General features: G+C 37.1%; 2 protein-coding genes across 4 annotated transcripts; both read left to right on the top strand.

Annotated features, from left to right (window-relative positions):
* The first annotated feature begins 733 nt into the window (after positions 1–733).
* Positions 734–7,665, top strand: LOC106154709 (beta-1,3-glucan-binding protein-like). Its single transcript, XM_087001170.1, has 9 exons — positions 734–944; positions 3,181–3,255; positions 3,873–3,957; positions 4,167–4,343; positions 4,541–4,618; positions 5,040–5,157; positions 5,410–5,481; positions 5,944–6,115; positions 6,724–7,665. Exons 1-9 carry the CDS (start codon positions 798–800, stop codon positions 7,036–7,038), a joined length of 1,239 nt encoding a protein of 412 aa, XP_086857296.1. The 5' UTR covers positions 734–797; the 3' UTR covers positions 7,039–7,665.
* Positions 7,666–8,155: 490 nt separating this feature from the next.
* On the top strand, positions 8,156–12,627 carry LOC106171957 (uncharacterized). Of its 3 annotated transcripts, none has more exons than XM_087001172.1 (4): positions 8,156–8,253; positions 9,058–9,164; positions 10,689–10,904; positions 11,292–12,627. In XM_087001172.1, exons 2-4 carry the CDS (start codon positions 9,066–9,068, stop codon positions 11,541–11,543), a joined length of 567 nt encoding a protein of 188 aa, XP_086857298.1. In that variant the 5' UTR covers positions 8,156–8,253; positions 9,058–9,065; the 3' UTR covers positions 11,544–12,627. The 3 variants fall into 3 exon arrangements, with proteins under 3 accessions (XP_086857298.1, XP_086857297.1, XP_086857299.1); XM_087001171.1 differs by lacking the exon at positions 8,156–8,253 and adding an exon at positions 8,333–8,432; XM_087001173.1 differs by lacking the exons at positions 8,156–8,253; positions 9,058–9,164 and adding an exon at positions 9,905–9,993.
* The last annotated feature ends 3,898 nt before the right edge of the window (positions 12,628–16,525 follow it).

Raw genomic sequence — 16,525 nt, forward strand, 5'->3', positions numbered from 1 at the left:
AAAAACGGGGATTGAGGAATTGCAGTTCTCGAATAACACCCGACAAACACTGTAATAATAAAAATAAAGGACTTGTAAACGAAATGTACGGCTACATGCTCCATTTTCTATTTTCTTAAATCTCCCACCCCAACCTTTTCACGTCTTAATATATTCTAATCCTAAACTGGCACACCGGTAGATCTGCTGTATTTACATTATACAACGGTGAAAAAGACAAGAGCATTTATTTACGGCTCACGCTATATTTACATAAATAATTTAAGGATTATACACATTTTACGCAATAGGCCATTTATATCACTTTTGCGTGTATTACGGATGCTTGAATCTTCGCAATTATTGTGTCATTTTAATTTCAGAAGTTCGCATCATTTCAAGAAATGATATTTATCATCAGGACGAGACACCGTCCTCCTCTGGAATTTCACCCAGATTTCTTCACTGATAAGGTTGGCGCGGGTTGAGGTCCAGGTTCACTCTTCTCCACCAGGGGTGTGGCTTGCTTCGACTCTTGCCAAACTTTAGCTACGGCCATACGCATTAAAAAAACTAATTCTAAAAATGTATTTTTATTTTGGTCCGGTCTTTCTCTTCGCGGGGATTTTAATATTTTAACTTGCTTTGTATTAGTTTCAAGAAAATAATTCGTAAACCAGAAGTCTAAAAGCTTTGGCCTTACTGTAAATTGACATTTGAACTTTACAAGGGTATATAAGAGTCGTAATCAGCATCTAACACTTAGAAAGAAGAGGGCCGTTTTCCACTTGACTACTACCATAAACAACAGCGTCAAAATGCAAGGGTCTTGGTCATTTCTTTGCGTGCTACTAATTACCAGTGTAACGAAAAACAATGCCGTAGAAAATCTCATCTTTGAAGACACCTTTGACACGCTGGATCCCAAAAATTGGGAACACGAAATCACCGCATGGGGTGGAGGGGTAGGTGTGGAATGAGTAAAAAAATAGAAAAAAAGGAAGGTTGAAACTTCATAAGTAGTAGTGGTGGAATGAATAGTTGTAAAACTGCGATTTTGCCAGCAAATGTAGAGTTTAAGAGGTGATAAAGAAAATTTTTAGTGCTAGCACCAGGATTTTCCGGAAACTGATGCTTCGGCTGTGTGATATTTTCTTGTGTGTGCACGGTGTCTTCACCTTGCGAGGAACAGAGCGGCATTCAAACACTGTTGCACGTTCACCCATATCTACACTATATGATTTTGACTGTGATAGGGCTTATATTAGATCCAAAGTTTTAAATTGAAATTAGATTATAATTTAAAATTTAACATAAACTAAAGATTTATTGACATATTTTTTTAAAAAATGAAAGAAAAAGAAAGAAAGGCATGTTAAGTCTATATATATTCAATAAACATGTTCCCAATGTTTGAATTACGATGAGGGTCGCTCATGATTGATCGGCAAAAAGTAGAGAAGCAAAAAGATTCATACAAGATTCGCCCCTTCAAATGGCGCACATATAGAAATATTACGAAAATGCAGTCAACTAGATAAAGCCTAATGATTTTTATAATTTCTTGTTTAGAAATCACATTAATTAAATTCAATTCAATTTATTAAATTCAATATAGAATATACACTCCTGTAATATGAAAATGGTGTTCTGTATAGTGGACAATTTTTGGAATATAAAATCACGCTCCGTAATTATTTTTTGATGTGACTTTACATTATTGTTCACCTTTGGTTTTAACTCAACCTGAAAAAATTAAAGATTAGCTCGTATAAGAGGGTCCATAACACTTATATAACGGCATGGACATAATGAGAGAACCTTCTCTCATTATGTCCATGATAACGGCAAGGAGGTATATCTCAGAAGTGCCTCCTTGACCATCGTTAATGTTTTATAAACTGTATTGTGTTGATTTCTAATCGTCCATCATTACGATAAACAGGTGTGATTGTGAAAGACTAGTGTTCTTCACTGCTCGTGTGTCGGTCCCTAGGCTGCCAGAATTGTTACTCTAACATCTGACCAGATAAACTTAGGGATGTTTTAATCCAGTCTTATCACAAATTCAATTTTTCGTCAATATTTGTATAGGTGTGCCGTAACCCTAAACGCATGTCATGGGGAGATAAGTTTGGTTACATATACCCATGCAGCATTGACACCGTAGACATCTCCACATTAACCCAGGAGTGTCAGGAGATTGTATCAGGTACATTGCATCTCCTCGTTAATTTGAATGCCTCGCCAACGTTGGTGTAAATGAATGTCTCCAAGTTCAAACTCCTTTCTGTTCTACTACTCTTTTCTTTCCACCCATCATGCACGATGTATAACGGCCCAGGTTGTTTCTTATGGACTTGGACCCGATTTGTACAAAGCCTACAGTATTTGGAACACTTCTATTGCAAATATCAAGCTGTTCATGCAGGCCTCATCTGTGGGAATCATTTGAAGACCACATGGCCATATTTCATATACTTAAGCTCTGGCCATAACTGTTTGCATTTGAGCTCAGCCAGCGTTGTTTTTGCCCTCAAATGACGATGTTGTTAAGATGGGTTGCTCTATACAGTGGCAGATTTAGAGGGGGGGGGGTCAGGAGGGTCGTTCGACCTCTAAAATACCAAATTTTCCGGGCCCTTCATCGGGCCCCGAACCCCACGCCAAGTTTTTTTTTTTTTTTGGGGGGGGGGGGGGAGGCTTGGCATCTGCGGACCCCCTCTTCAAATATTCCTGGATCCGCCCCTGTCTGTAGTCGTGAAAATGTACTTCATGTGACCAGGGGACAACTTTGCACGAGAAAGGTGAGTTTCCCCAAATATGAAACATTTTTACTATTAAAAATGTTGCCCAACTAAAATCTAAAAAATGATCACAGAATCAAATTAAGTAATGAAATAAAGCCTGCAAGTATCGTCGATCTAGGTGGCCATGCCGACTGAAAATACACTGCCAACATTAGCAAACGCGAAACAAAATGGATAAATACGTAAATAAAATGATGGAGGTCGCAAGTAATAAACAAACAAATTAATTAATAAAAGGGGCGGTTGAGCCCAATTGACCTCCATTTTAACCTCAACAGGTGAACATTTTACCTCGCTAACCCAGCCCTATCAAGTTTTGCTGTGACAATGTGATCTGTATATGTTTTGACAACTTTTCAGTGACTTTTGATTAATACGCATTTCTTTTCAGAACTGGGAATTCGAGGTCTACACTGACGACCCCAAAAACAGTTACGTGAGAGATAACACCCTGTTCATAAAACCAGTGAGTGGCAATTTTTGCGAAATTGTTTGCTTGTAAACGAATCCCTGAACAATTTTATCAAGTTTACTAAAGGGAGGATTTCTTTTAATACCCCACTGACGTATTGACATTTTGTTATTTATTGACACAGGTCGCCCTTTAAATCTTTATTTGCTTCTTCATAGAATTTTTGTGGACCTTTCTTTTCGTGTGCAAACTGCCTAAATGTATGTATGTTTGCAGATCCTGTCAAGAACATAAGGTGGTGTGATCTAAATGGGACAGTTTGAATGCAAAGAGGATATTTTTCTATCAAGAAGCGAAGTTTCATTGCGATCTTGCTTCACAGAATAAATACAATAGCACTGTTTTCTATAACGTCCATTTCTTACAAGAATGGAAATTGTTGACAATTTGAGTTTTATTGCAACTTCTAAAAATCTTCGTTGAACATAATTTTAAAATTTCAAATGGCATTTATAGATGAAAAAACTAATAGTTCTAGTAGAAACAATGTATGTAGCCTGCATTACCAAAGTCCACTGTGCTACCAAACAAACTGACATTCATGAGATTACTGTGTTACCTCTGTGAAAACATCTTTTCCCTGTATAAACCGATATTTCGATGTTATTCAGACCCTGCTGAAAGACAGTATCAATCCTTTGACTGGTCAGCCATTTGGCGAAAGTTTTCTTTATAATGGGACATTGGATATAAGAGGTAATATATCAAATATTCGATGACTCTCTATTAAATGTAAATGTTTTTTGAAGGTAAATGAATTGACTTACACATTACGTCAACAAATATTACGGATATTTTTTTCTAAGACTTAAAAGGTAAGATAGACCCATACTTGTACACGTTTCTTAAAGCGACATGGAACATTTAAGCAATCAATGATAAAGTAAATATATTTTGACTTTTAGCAATGTATGGTCGTTGCACAAATGAAATGTTTTATGGATGCCTGCGCAGAGGACAAGGCGGGCAAATCGTGAACCCCATCATGTCTGCCCGTCTGCGGACTAAAGGCAAATTCAGCTTCAAGTACGGTCGGCTGGAGGTCGTGGCCAAAATGCCGGCAGGAGACTGGATATGGCCAGGTAATGAGAGAGAGAGAGAAACAGAGAGAGAGACAAAAAAGAGAGAAAAAGAACGCCGTGGTAAAAAACAGTGACACAGCAATGTAAACTGAATGTAACAGTATTGTTGAACTATCGCTTCGTTTTTCTGAATACCTCCAATTTAAATTAGAATTGTTTTTGCTCGAAACTGAATGAAATTTAGTGTGTATTTTCAGCTATTTGGCTTTTGCCTGAGGATAATGAATACGGAGATTGGCCAAGATCTGGAGAAATTGACCTAGTGGAAGCAAGGGGTACGCATGATCCAGTACACCCGCCCTTTATGAAGTATTATATTATAATGTTAACAAAGTGCAATATAATATAACCACTCTTATCTGCACACACTTACAAGTATAGAGGTGTTAATATAGGAGTTACTTTATCACTTCATCATTTTTTTAATTGCCCATTTTCAAACGAAAACCTAAGACAGGTTTACTCGCATGGTTGCAAATTAGGAGAAGTCTAAATTATCAAAATATTCTTAAGTCTTGATTATTTTTCACGAAGAACCTAAATAGAAAAGTAAAATAAATCATGGAAACTCTAGATATATATAAAGTGAATAAACAAAAATACACTAAATAACCTACTTTTGTCAGGTTAAACAATAGTTTATTGAAACCAAATGCATCTGTAACATTTATTTTAATGTCATATTTAATTTCCCAGGAAATCGAGATCTATATGGGGTAAATAAATCAGAGCAGGGGGTGAACGCGATTGGCTCAACGCTACACTGGGGACCCATCTATAATGACAATAAGTTCCATCTCACACATAAGACATAGTAAGTTCATTGCGTCTTTAAAATCAGCAACAATACTAATACAAATACAGTACTTTTTATATAATTAATCTCAGTGCAGACCACAGCAGATCTACCTAACTTTGGGTTTGAAATAGTGTTGTGAAATTGCTCAAAACATATTTGTTTTGTCTAAAAGCGTAGACACACAGTTTCATTTTATAGAAAAAGTGTAAATCAGTTAACTTTTTTGAAAGGCTGCTTTAAAGTTTTATTTCTGCTTGTGTGTTGTAGTACAAACAAAACGGCCAACTTTGCAGATAATTTCCACAAGTATGTCGTTGACTGGACCGCCAACGGCTTCAGGTAATACTTTCATCTTGGACATTTCAGTTACGGTATTCTGAAATATTGGTCGATTCAAATGTGTCTTGGAAGAGTGGGTTATTACCTAAATATTAAACAGCTACAGTTTCATTCGCGGGCATAGTTTAGATTTGTATTTTAAAGATCTATTATTTTTAAAGATCATTTTATTCGGATAAACCATATACATTAGGTGCAGAGAAATGTGACATATTAAAAGTAATAAGAAGTCATGAAGTCTAACATAAGTTGGCCGGATAGTCTATTGTTGCTAAATTGCACTGATAAATTTTCTGAAGTTTAAAAGTAAAGTTTTTTTTCTGATGTGAAGAGATGTTCATATTCGGCTATTGATGTAAACATCTTGGTATGAATTTGTCTCTATTTATCTTTATAGTATTATCTGTGCATTAAACTAAATAGTGAAACTCACCTCCCATTGACTTTGTGCCATGTCCACAGGTTTTCCGTTGATGGCCACCAGTTCCTAGAAATTCCATCTCCGCTGCTGGATCAAAACCCCAGCTTTCCCGGTTTCTGGGCGTGGGGTAACCAGAGCGACGGCGGGTGGAAGAACCAAACTCAACCAAATCCTTGGAAAAATGGGACACAACTGGCTCCATTTGATAAAGCTGTGAGTTTCATGATTAAAACAAGTACAGCATATTATATTGTTTCAATTATGTATCGTGTAAGAGAGAGAGAGAGAGAGAGAGAGAGAGACGCCATACAGGAATATATATATATATATATATATTTATATATATATATATATATATATACACTTATTCATACGTAGCGGGTATTTAGGGTTGCCAATTTGTTTTAGAATACGCTTTGTTTGAAAGGTAATTCATTAAAGACAAAAGGGCGGAGTTGTGAATTAGAATTAAGCTAGTTTTGTTATGAATGCGTGTGTGTTAGTGTGTGCGTGGGTGCTTCATTTGTTGGAGAAAAAGGTCGAAATTCGAGGTCACATACGGACATTTAATATAAACTTTCAGGGTCACTAGAATTTTTAAAAAATGACTTTGAAAGCTCGAGAATGGTAGATGCACCGTTGAAAGTGCATTCAAATACTAAATGTATATATTTTAATAAAAGTATTTTGTCTCCCCTGCGCCTGAAAACTTTAACAACTGCGATACTCTGATTATTTGTTATCCCAAACTTAAATAATCACTTAATACATCAAACGTGTATTTTCACATTTGCATTTATTTCAATTCATCAATATTTCAGTTCCACATCATCATGAATGTTGCAGTGGGAGGCACTGGGGGATTCTTTCCCGATTCCCTTAGAGATGGGTCTGGGAACATCACTAAACCGTGGAGGGACAGCGACTCTAAGGCCTCAGCTACGTTCTGGGAGGCCAAGGACAGGTGGTATCCTACATGGACGACGGAGGGGGAGGGTGTGGCCATGCAGGTTAAGTCAGTTCGCGTGTATCAAACTGAGGGAACTGCCACAAGCAGTGGCGCCATCTTGCGAATGAACTCCTGTTCGTTGCTTGCTGTCTTATTCCTTATGATTTTGGCAGTGTGGCATTTTTAGTTTATTATCATCATTACCATTTCAGTGAAGATAGGAGGAAGTTGGACTGTAATTTGAATTATGACAAGCAATTATTCTATTCTTTTAGAAAGGCAAGGATGACAAATGTTTTGTTGATATAATGCTGGGCTTAGGCCTAAGCATTTAAAGAATGCATGAACTGGGACTATTAATTTCTCGCTATAATATTTTGCTTTATATATTATTATATATTATTTATTATTGGTTGCTAAACCTTCATGTGCAAGAATGCCTCAAAGTCAGTCGCAGTGCCATTCCTGCTGAAGCTTCTTCAGTGAACAAATTGCGTGCCTTCTTTTGTCTTTTCTAAATAGTGGAAGAGGTATTTGGTTATTATCAGCATCTGAACAAAATGTTCCATAGCAAAAATGCATAAACATATTCTGACATTCTGAATATCCTCACATTCCATTTACCATGACACAGACGAATGGGAACAAATATTGTGAAATACAGAATGCAGATTCTAACGGTTTGAAATTTATTTATCGTATCTTGTGACAGAAAAAATCTATAACTTGAATTTTCGAGTCGTTGTTTAAATGTGATGTTAGTACATTAAATGTGTTTGATTTGATCAACAAAAAATATACGCTTTGAACCTTGTTTTCAAGTTGTACATTTTCCTTTTTAATTACCGAGATGGTATTACATGTACTAATTCCCGCATTCCCGACGCTCTTGTAGCACGTGTGATAAGAAACCCGTCCCCTCTACCACAGTCACAGTCAATAAGTTTTTACTAGTATTTCGCTGGTTATTCTGGGCACATTTCTGTACAGTGAAAAATAAAGACGTAGTCGCCCATTTGGCATCTGGTAGAGAGTAGAGTTCACGAGACTGTTATTTGGGATAAAGTAAAGTAAATGAAGTTATTAAGGATAATTTTTCATATTGCCAAATTAATGCCATGGCATTTCCTTCATTAATAGATGGGAAATTTCCTATTAAGATAATGAATATTAAAATAATCAATGCATCCGAACTAGAGGTGCTCTGTGTGATCGCCTGCTCCATAACATATTGTGTCAGCTTTACGGTAAGTCACATGGAATCTGCTATAATCAAGAAGTAACGGAGCCCGTACATATATTATAGTTATTCGTTCATTTTTTCCTCGGCGGGCATTTTGAAGCTACATATAACACTGGGTGCTGAAATAGTGACCCTTTCTTTTTTGGTCCTTAAAAGGCTGTAATTATTCTTCACGCATGCTGGTAGCCACCTGGCTAACATAATGTAAAATTGGGTAGTCGCTGTACGCTGCTCCTCGGGTTGTGTATAGATGAAATATTATTTTGGTGTATTTTTCCATCAGGAAGTTACTCTGCTTTGATAATCATTTAACAGCATGGTACAGAATAGGATGTACGGTGAGCTATTCCATTTCATATCAAAGACCACGTCTCCATTTCCCAAACTACCCGATAAAAGAAAAATACGTTTTATTTTAACTGTATACTGAAATCAAGTCAATAAAAGAGTACGCTTTGTTGATGTGTTGGGCGGGTCCATGGTTTAAGGTGACAGACGGGAAAGATTTCGACAATTTCAGCTGAGCACATTCTTGCCAAAAAAGAACCCGAGCTCCTGCTGCATCCTTCTATGAATAACAGCTCGTACTTTTATGAAAAGAATATACTTGAAAAAGTCTATTATATTGTGAAAAGTTTTGTAGAATGTAAAAAAAAAAAAAAAAAAAAAAAAACACAAGTGAAAGAGGTCTGAAACTTGTACTCTGACCACAGGGTCCGTTAGTAGTCTGTTATAAAATTATTGTGTACTTAAATTTTGGATACTATTTTAGAGACCCATGTGATACTAGACTGTAACAACCTTCCATCTTTTCTTTAGTTGTTAAACTTAAATAACATCCAGTGAAAATGTAATTTTCGATATGACAGGATTTTGTAACATCATTTTTCACATAATTTCTATTTAACATATTTATTCTAGTTTATGTCACAGTAACAATTCTTTTTTCTCTCCAATCATCAGGCTTCAAAATGAACCCGGGGATCATTATTGGATTTCTGTGTATTGTTCAAGTTGTCAGTGGAATTCCTCCGACAGAGGCCGCTTCAGATAAACTGACACTTAACCAGGTAAGTGATGGGTAGATAAAAAAACGCTCCGAACTTAAGATTTTATTTACACAGTTCAGTGTCCATAATAATTTAAGAAAATTGGCGGGTCAAGTTGACCCCAGGATCGGGTAAAAGTGGCACCCTACATTTTATAATGAAGCAATCTAAACGCCATGTAAGAATTTTTTACACATTTCATCTTATTTTGAGTCTTTGTTAAATATGTAGTCAATATGAGGCAGATAAATACTATTACAAGGTTATGAAAATACATGTACATTTTGAAATCTATTCAACGAAGTAACATTCACATGCAGAAAACCTTCAGTTGGACTCACCTCCGAAGTATTTTTTTTTTTTACGTATTCTTGGCCCCGTAGGATACGGTCACTTTACAAGATCATGTGATCATGTTTTTCCCCTCATGGGTACTTTTGCATAAATTGACGAAGGGCCAAATTAACCATGTCCCCTCTATCGGTTTCCTGTGTTTACAGAAAAAAAAGAAAAAAAAGCCCAATACATCAAAGATCAATATCATGCGTTCACATTTTACTTGAAAAGTGTACTGGTATTTCTGCCACAGCGAATGTTGAGAACAATAAAATTCAAACGTGATATTTTCGGCAAACACCCACGTCAAGCACGATTGCTAGTTATATCACACCTGGGTCAATTGTTCTCGACACTATGTGAAAAAGATAATCACGACTGAACGGTGTGTCGTGATTTTCACCTTACTGACGTGGGTATCTATTACATGTAACTTCCTGATTCGTGGTGTATTTATCGTATACGCTATTCATATATGCTGGGAAACACTCATGCGTCGTTTACTGAGGAAATGGTTAGTTTTAGAGGGACATTCGTTGTGTAAGATCTCCATGTATTCTTTAAAAACAAGTTGTACTTACATATCAAAAACAAACCCGTTCGCACATTGATTACACTCGGACCACAGGTTGCGCTAGAAGTCTGCTACAAAAGTATTGCATCGTTCATACTTTAATTTGGTATACTATATTATTAGAGACCTGGTTAATTAGATGGCTAATCTCTGTACATACTGTCGCCTCAGCAAAAAAAGCCCACAGAATAATAACTGCAGCCCTGGTAGAACGTATTAGAGACCCCTTATATTACAGAGTATACATTGATAAGGCAATTTTGTGTTTGGAAACCTTGATGTGATAACTGTTTATAAACAACAGAGACTTTTACATGATACCAGGAAAATTACTTTTCCATTTTATATTTTGGGTTCTTCGTCCCAATATCCGTTTGACATTTTGATAATGTGCGGCCGCTACTGAATATCTGATGTAGTACGCATTATTCAATATTGATCGGATGTAATATTTATATGTTCATGAAATTTAAACTGATGTTGTAATGACATTATACTATTAGTCACAACTATTAAAAGTCGAAACTTGGGCCACCTGGTGTAGTCAGAATGAACAAAGTCGTGATATTGGTGATACTAGTCTTTTTTTAATTGTAAGTATCGAATATCAGGTTTTAATATTATGGTTATTTCAGGCCGTTTGTGGTATTGGGCAGGCGTTTGTGGACAAGTACCCTGAGACTGCCGGTGGAGTCCAGACTGCAGCAGTAGCTCAAGCCCTGGCTGACTTCAATGGAGAGAGGCGCAGACACAACGCCCGGCTGAGGGTTATACTTGACAGAGCTGATGCCAATAAGGACGGTGTATTCGACATGGCTGACGTGTTAGCCGGCAAGCCACACCCGGTACAGGTAGGTGTGAAAGAATGTATCAAATCCACAAGGTCACTTTTATCATTTTGATTCATTTAAAACTCTGTATTCTGACGTGTTTCTATTTATATTTTTGAATTTTGGTCGACTGTAATTTGGTGTTGTTGTTTTTCATTTCAGCAACTGAAGTATGTGTTTTAAACTCAACATTTTAAGCCAAATGTAATCATCAATCAATCACAAATACAGTTTTATCACAAAGAAAAAAAAAGAAATAACTAAAGAAAGAAAACGCCCATGTGTATTTAAAGTTGACAATGAGCTAGTTTTGCTATATTTTTTTTTAACAATGCTGTGGTAAAAACATGTTTATGGCAACATGTGCCACGGTTATCAGTATAATATCACAGCTTTTTGTTTCAGTAGAATCTCGATATGTACATACTTGGAAGTGCCTTTTTTGGAACCTACGCTGACGTCGGAGTGGACGCTGAGACCGTCGCTGCGGGACTTAAGAAATGCGAAACGCTGGCAGCTGACCCCAATGTTATCACCCACTTAACTGAAGACTCTCTCTTCGACATGTTGGACGCTACTGAAGACGGTATCTTCAACAAAGAAGATCTACCTGTTATTTTTTCTGAATTTATAGCACGTTATGGAAGGGGACGACAGTAATAATTCTGACCGGGCAGTCCCTCCTTCAGGGTGACCTGGGTTATATGTCAGTGAACGGATGATTTGAGAATTTTGCCCATTTCCTTCCTGGGACGGGGATAGAAGAAAGTCATACCTTTGAAAGAGAAAAACCTAAATCAAAGCTCCTTTGATAAATGTTTTTAAAATTTACATTCTGTTTTGTTTTGTGAAATTTTCAAATCTATCAAGAATAAAGAGAGCATGTAAAAAACTCATGTTCTGGTTTTTAAAACAAATCGTACAGCTATAAAAATCCCACCTACAAATTAAATCACATCATGGTATATTACATGTACCACTTCATGGGATAAATGCTATGATTTTACTGACAACTCGACTTTATAGGATAAAATGCGACTTCATCTCCACATAAGATATTGCCTGCGACTTCATGGGATAATGGTGAAAAAGTACCTGTTGTTGGCCCAACGTTATGAGAGATAACGTTTTTCAAATATAATGTTTTTGTACTGTAAATATTGTTCAACATAGGTAAACTGTACGTTTTAATTTACTTGTATGACTGAATAGGGTTTCTTTAGTGGCATTGGATGCATGTTTTGAGCAATTTTAAAATACACAGGCATATGTAGGTGAGAATCCAGGATTTCTGAAAAATCAGTACATTATGGGAGATTATGGTCAGCGTTGAAAAAATGGGGTCCAGACCCCCTGGGCCCTGCTATATACCCAGATCTTTAGGTTGAGGAAACTAAAATGTTCTTCAGTCGTATTCTTGAATATAAGTCAAGTTAATTAAAATCCATTCAAGACCCCATACTTTCAGGAATCCTAGGGTCCAAGTCCCGTTGTTCTTTAACATAAAACACACATGTTAATTACTGCTCTTGGGTAATAAACATTTTGTTTTGTGTTAAGACACAACAGCAGTTGAACGTTAGGATTCCTGAGTGTGTAGGGCCTTGAATTAGTTTTTAATTGGATTCCCTGACCTATAGTTATGCATATGGCTGGAAGTCTGTTTAGTTCTGTATGTGCTTCTGGTGTTCTCTATATTTCTCAAGGACCTATGCACATTCATTAAAAATGACTGGTTCATTAATCTCCAACGTTAAAATTATGTTCCTTAAAATTTAAGGGTATAGATGGCAGAAATAACGATGTGAAAAATAGAATCAACCACCCACAGGATAGCCACACCTGAAATATCATACTAACATTTCCGGAAACCTATGCAAGTAGTGATAAGTGAGTGATACAATAAATTTGTAACAGACTACTAGCGCAACCTGTGGTCCGAGTGTACGAACGGGACTATTAAGAACTTTAAGATTTATTACTTCAAGGGTTTGTATTAAATATATGAGTACAACTTGTCTTTTAAGAATACATGAAGTTCTTAGACAACGAATGTCCCACTAAAACTACCTATTTCCTCAGTAACCGATGCCTTAGTGTTTCCCAGCATATACGAATAGCGTATACGATAATTACACCACGAATCAGGAAGTTACATGTAATAGATCCCCACGTGTCAGTAAGGTGAAAATCACGACACATCGTTCACTCGCGATGTATCTATTTCATGTAGTTTCGAGTATAACAGACCCAGGCGTGATAAACATATAACTAGCAATCATGCTTGACGTGGGTGTTCGCCTAAAATATCACGTTTGAATTTTATTGTTCTCAACATCCGCTGTGGCATAAATACCAGTACACTTTTCAAGTAAAATGTGAACGCATGATATAGATCTTTGACGTATTGTGCTTTTTTTTCTGTAAACACAGAAAACCGACAGAGAAGACAGGAGTAAGTTGGCCCCTCATCAATTTATGCAAAAGTACCTATGAGGTAAAAAAACATGATCACATGATCTTGTAAAGTGACCGTATCCTACCGGTCCAAGTTAACGTCGGTGGTAAACATTTTTCTTGGGCGGTGAGTCCAAATGAAGGTTTTCTGAAAGTAACTTTGTTGAAGTGATTTTAAAATCTAAGTGTATTTGCAAAGCCTTGTGATAGTACAAAGGATGTGAACAGGGTATCAAACTAAGGTGAAGTGTTTAAACCAGGTTATTCCTATCGTCTACGACCTGTTTCGACGTAGTTCATTTTATAGCACAGAAAATGGCTGAAATTCTTTAAAATAAAAATGTGCAAATGGAGCTACTTGGGTCACTTGAATCGGAGCAAGTGGGACCCTGTATTTTGTTGTGATTTTTAACACAAATTCATATATTAAAAGAAACTTGTAGAAACATTAATTTATCTGTCTCATATTGACTACATATTTAACCAAGACTCAAAATAAGATAAAATACGTAAAAAATTCTTACATGGCGTTTAGATGGATTGCTACATTATAAAATGTAGGGTGCCACTTTGACCCGACCCTGGGGTCAACTAGACCCGCTAATGTTTAAAAATTATTATGGACACTTAGGATCGGGGCGGTTTTTGATCTACCCGTCGCTTACCTGGTTAAGTGTCAGTTTATCTGAAGAGGCCTCTGTCGGAGGAATTCCACTGAGACTGTGTACAATACATAGAAATCCAACAACGACCCCTGGGTTCATCTTGAAACCTGGTCATTGGAGAGAAAAATAATTTTTTCTGTGACATAAACTAAAATAAATATGTTAAACAGAAATTATGTAAAAAAAATGATGTTACAAAATCCTGTCATATTAATTTCGAAAATTAAATTATCACTGGATGTTAGCTAAGTTCCACAATTAAAGAAAAGATGGAAGGTTGTTACAGACTGATATCACATGCGCCTCTAAAATAGTAGCCCCCCCCTCTCCTTATCCAAAATTAAAGTACACAATAATTTTGTAACAGACTACTAACGGACCTTGTGGTCAGAGAGTACAAGTTTCAGACCTCTTTCACTTGTGTTTTTTACATTCTACATAACTCCCCTCACTATAAGAGACTTTTTTCAAGCACATTCTTTGAATAAAAGTAAGAACTTTATGTCTCTTTGATCTAAGCTTCCCTATTCATCATAGAAGGATACAGAAGGAGCTTGGGTTCTTTTTGGCAAGAATGTGTTACATGTGCTCTGCTGAAATCGTCGAAAATCTTCCCTGTCCGCCACCTAATCTATGGACCCGCCAGTACTATACCAACACATCAACAAAGGCCCCATTCAGAATAGGCAGGCCTTCCTAACTACCAGACTCGGCACCTACGGGTCCAGTATAAACCGGTTTATCTGACCACACTACCCGTTTTCAAGGTGTGTGTCAGATCGCATAAAAGAGTATCATACCCTATCACAAATTCTGTAAGCCTAGCTGTCATCCGGGTATCACGCCTCGTTTTCGTCAAGTAGGAGTCGTATGAATAGAACAGACGACTCTCTCAATCAGGGGGTGGAAACGCGCTACTTATATGATTAAGACGAGCCTAGCCGTCAGTACCGGTTATTGTTTTGTGACCTTGAGGAGCAATTAGGTTTGGTCGTTGCGGCACGCATGAACAGTAGTTGAACTACCACAGCTGGGTCTTTTGTTTTTGACAACTGTTCACTCGTCATCGAGGCGCTTGTTCAAGACTACAGGCTGATATCTACTAGTACTACCAGTGGCTTCATTAGTAACGTTCCCACAATACTTAAGTTTTCTGTCCGTGCATACAAACCCTGAAAAAGGACAGCCTCGCTGACGAGAACAATAGACGTTTCTCACCCCTCTCTAGGATTACCCCTGCCCTCAATCTCGTCCGTCCCGGTAGTCATGAAAATAATTTAACCCCCGACAGAATATGCTTCTGCTATCAAAATTAAGTCTACTTTTCTAAATTAATATGTAAGTTTGCAAGTTCTTTTTTACAAAACATCATTGGCTATGTCCGAACCTAAATTTTATGTTAAAAATTGCGGTACTGTCAGATTTTAGCATAAACAGAGAAAATTGCAGCAGCGCATGAATCTAGATGAGATGCACTACTTTCCAACCCCGATTAGGATGGCTATCACATCGCGCACCAGGCAAAATCGGTGTGGTGGCTGATACTCTGTAATGCGATCTGACACACACCTTGAAAACGGGTAGTGTGGTCAGATAAACCGGTTTATACTGGACCCGTAGGTGCCGAGTCTGGTAGTTGGGAAGGCCTGATAGGGGACTAACTAGTCCAAGGGTCAAATACGGCGACCCACTACAAAGCTTGCCGTCTAATCCGCTAATAGACACTGAATAGATATCCCATGGGGAAGTATTCAAGTGGGAAGGCCATATTTGGCCCTCGGACTAGTTAGTCCCCTATTCTGAATGGGACCAAAGCGTACTCTTTTATTGATTTGATTTCAGTACACAGTTAGAATAAAACGTTTTTTTTTTTTTTCTTTTATCAGGTAGTTTGGAAAATGGAGGCGTCCTCTTTTATATGAAACGGAATAACTCACCATACATCCTATTCTGTACTATACTGCGATGTGATCGTTAAAAAAGAGTAAATTCCTGATGATAAATACAATAAAATAATATTTCATCTATACACAAACCCGGGGAGCAGTGTACAGAGACTACCCAATTTTACATGAAGTTAGCCAGTAGGCTACCAGCATACATGAAGAAAACTTACAGCCTTTTAAGGACCAAAGGTGAAAGGGTCACTATTTCAGGGTCCAGTGTTACATGTAACATCAAAATGTCCACCGAGGAGAAAATGAACGAATAACTATAATTTATGTATGGGCTCCGTTACTTTTTGATTATAACAGATTCCATGTGACTTATAAAGCTGATAGAATGTTTTATGGCGCGGGCGATCACACAGAGCACCTCGGATGCATTGATTATTTCAATATTCATAACCTTGATAGCAAATTTCCCATCTATTAACGAAGCAAATGCCAGGGCATTAATTTGGCATATACAAATTTTCCCTTAATAACTTCATTACTTTATCCCAAATAACAGTGTTGTGTACTCTACTCTCTACCAGATGCCAAGTGGCTGATGACGTCTTTTTTTTTTTAAATAAAA

The sequence above is a fragment of the Lingula anatina genome, chromosome 1, assembly GCF_051362555.1.
Source record: "Lingula anatina isolate TDL-2025a chromosome 1, LinAna3.0, whole genome shotgun sequence".
NCBI lineage: Eukaryota > Metazoa > Brachiopoda > Lingulata > Lingulida > Lingulidae > Lingula > Lingula anatina.

Excerpts from the sequence above, each read along its gene's own strand:
- LOC106154709 (XM_087001170.1), top strand. The coding sequence starts at position 798 with ATGCAAGGGTCTTGGTCATTTCTTTGCGTGCTACTAATTACCAGTGTA. Across the intron at positions 945-3,180 it reads TCACCGCATGGGGTGGAGGG|AACTGGGAATTCGAGGTCTA; the intron begins GTAGGTGTGGAA and ends ATTTCTTTTCAG. Across the intron at positions 4,619-5,039 it reads TGACCTAGTGGAAGCAAGGG|GAAATCGAGATCTATATGGG; the intron begins GTACGCATGATC and ends TTAATTTCCCAG.
- LOC106171957 (XM_087001171.1), top strand. The coding sequence starts at position 8,411 with ATGGTACAGAATAGGATGTACG. Across the intron at positions 8,433-9,057 it reads GGTACAGAATAGGATGTACG|GCTTCAAAATGAACCCGGGG; the intron begins GTGAGCTATTCC and ends TCCAATCATCAG. Across the intron at positions 10,905-11,291 it reads GCAAGCCACACCCGGTACAG|AATCTCGATATGTACATACT; the intron begins GTAGGTGTGAAA and ends TTGTTTCAGTAG.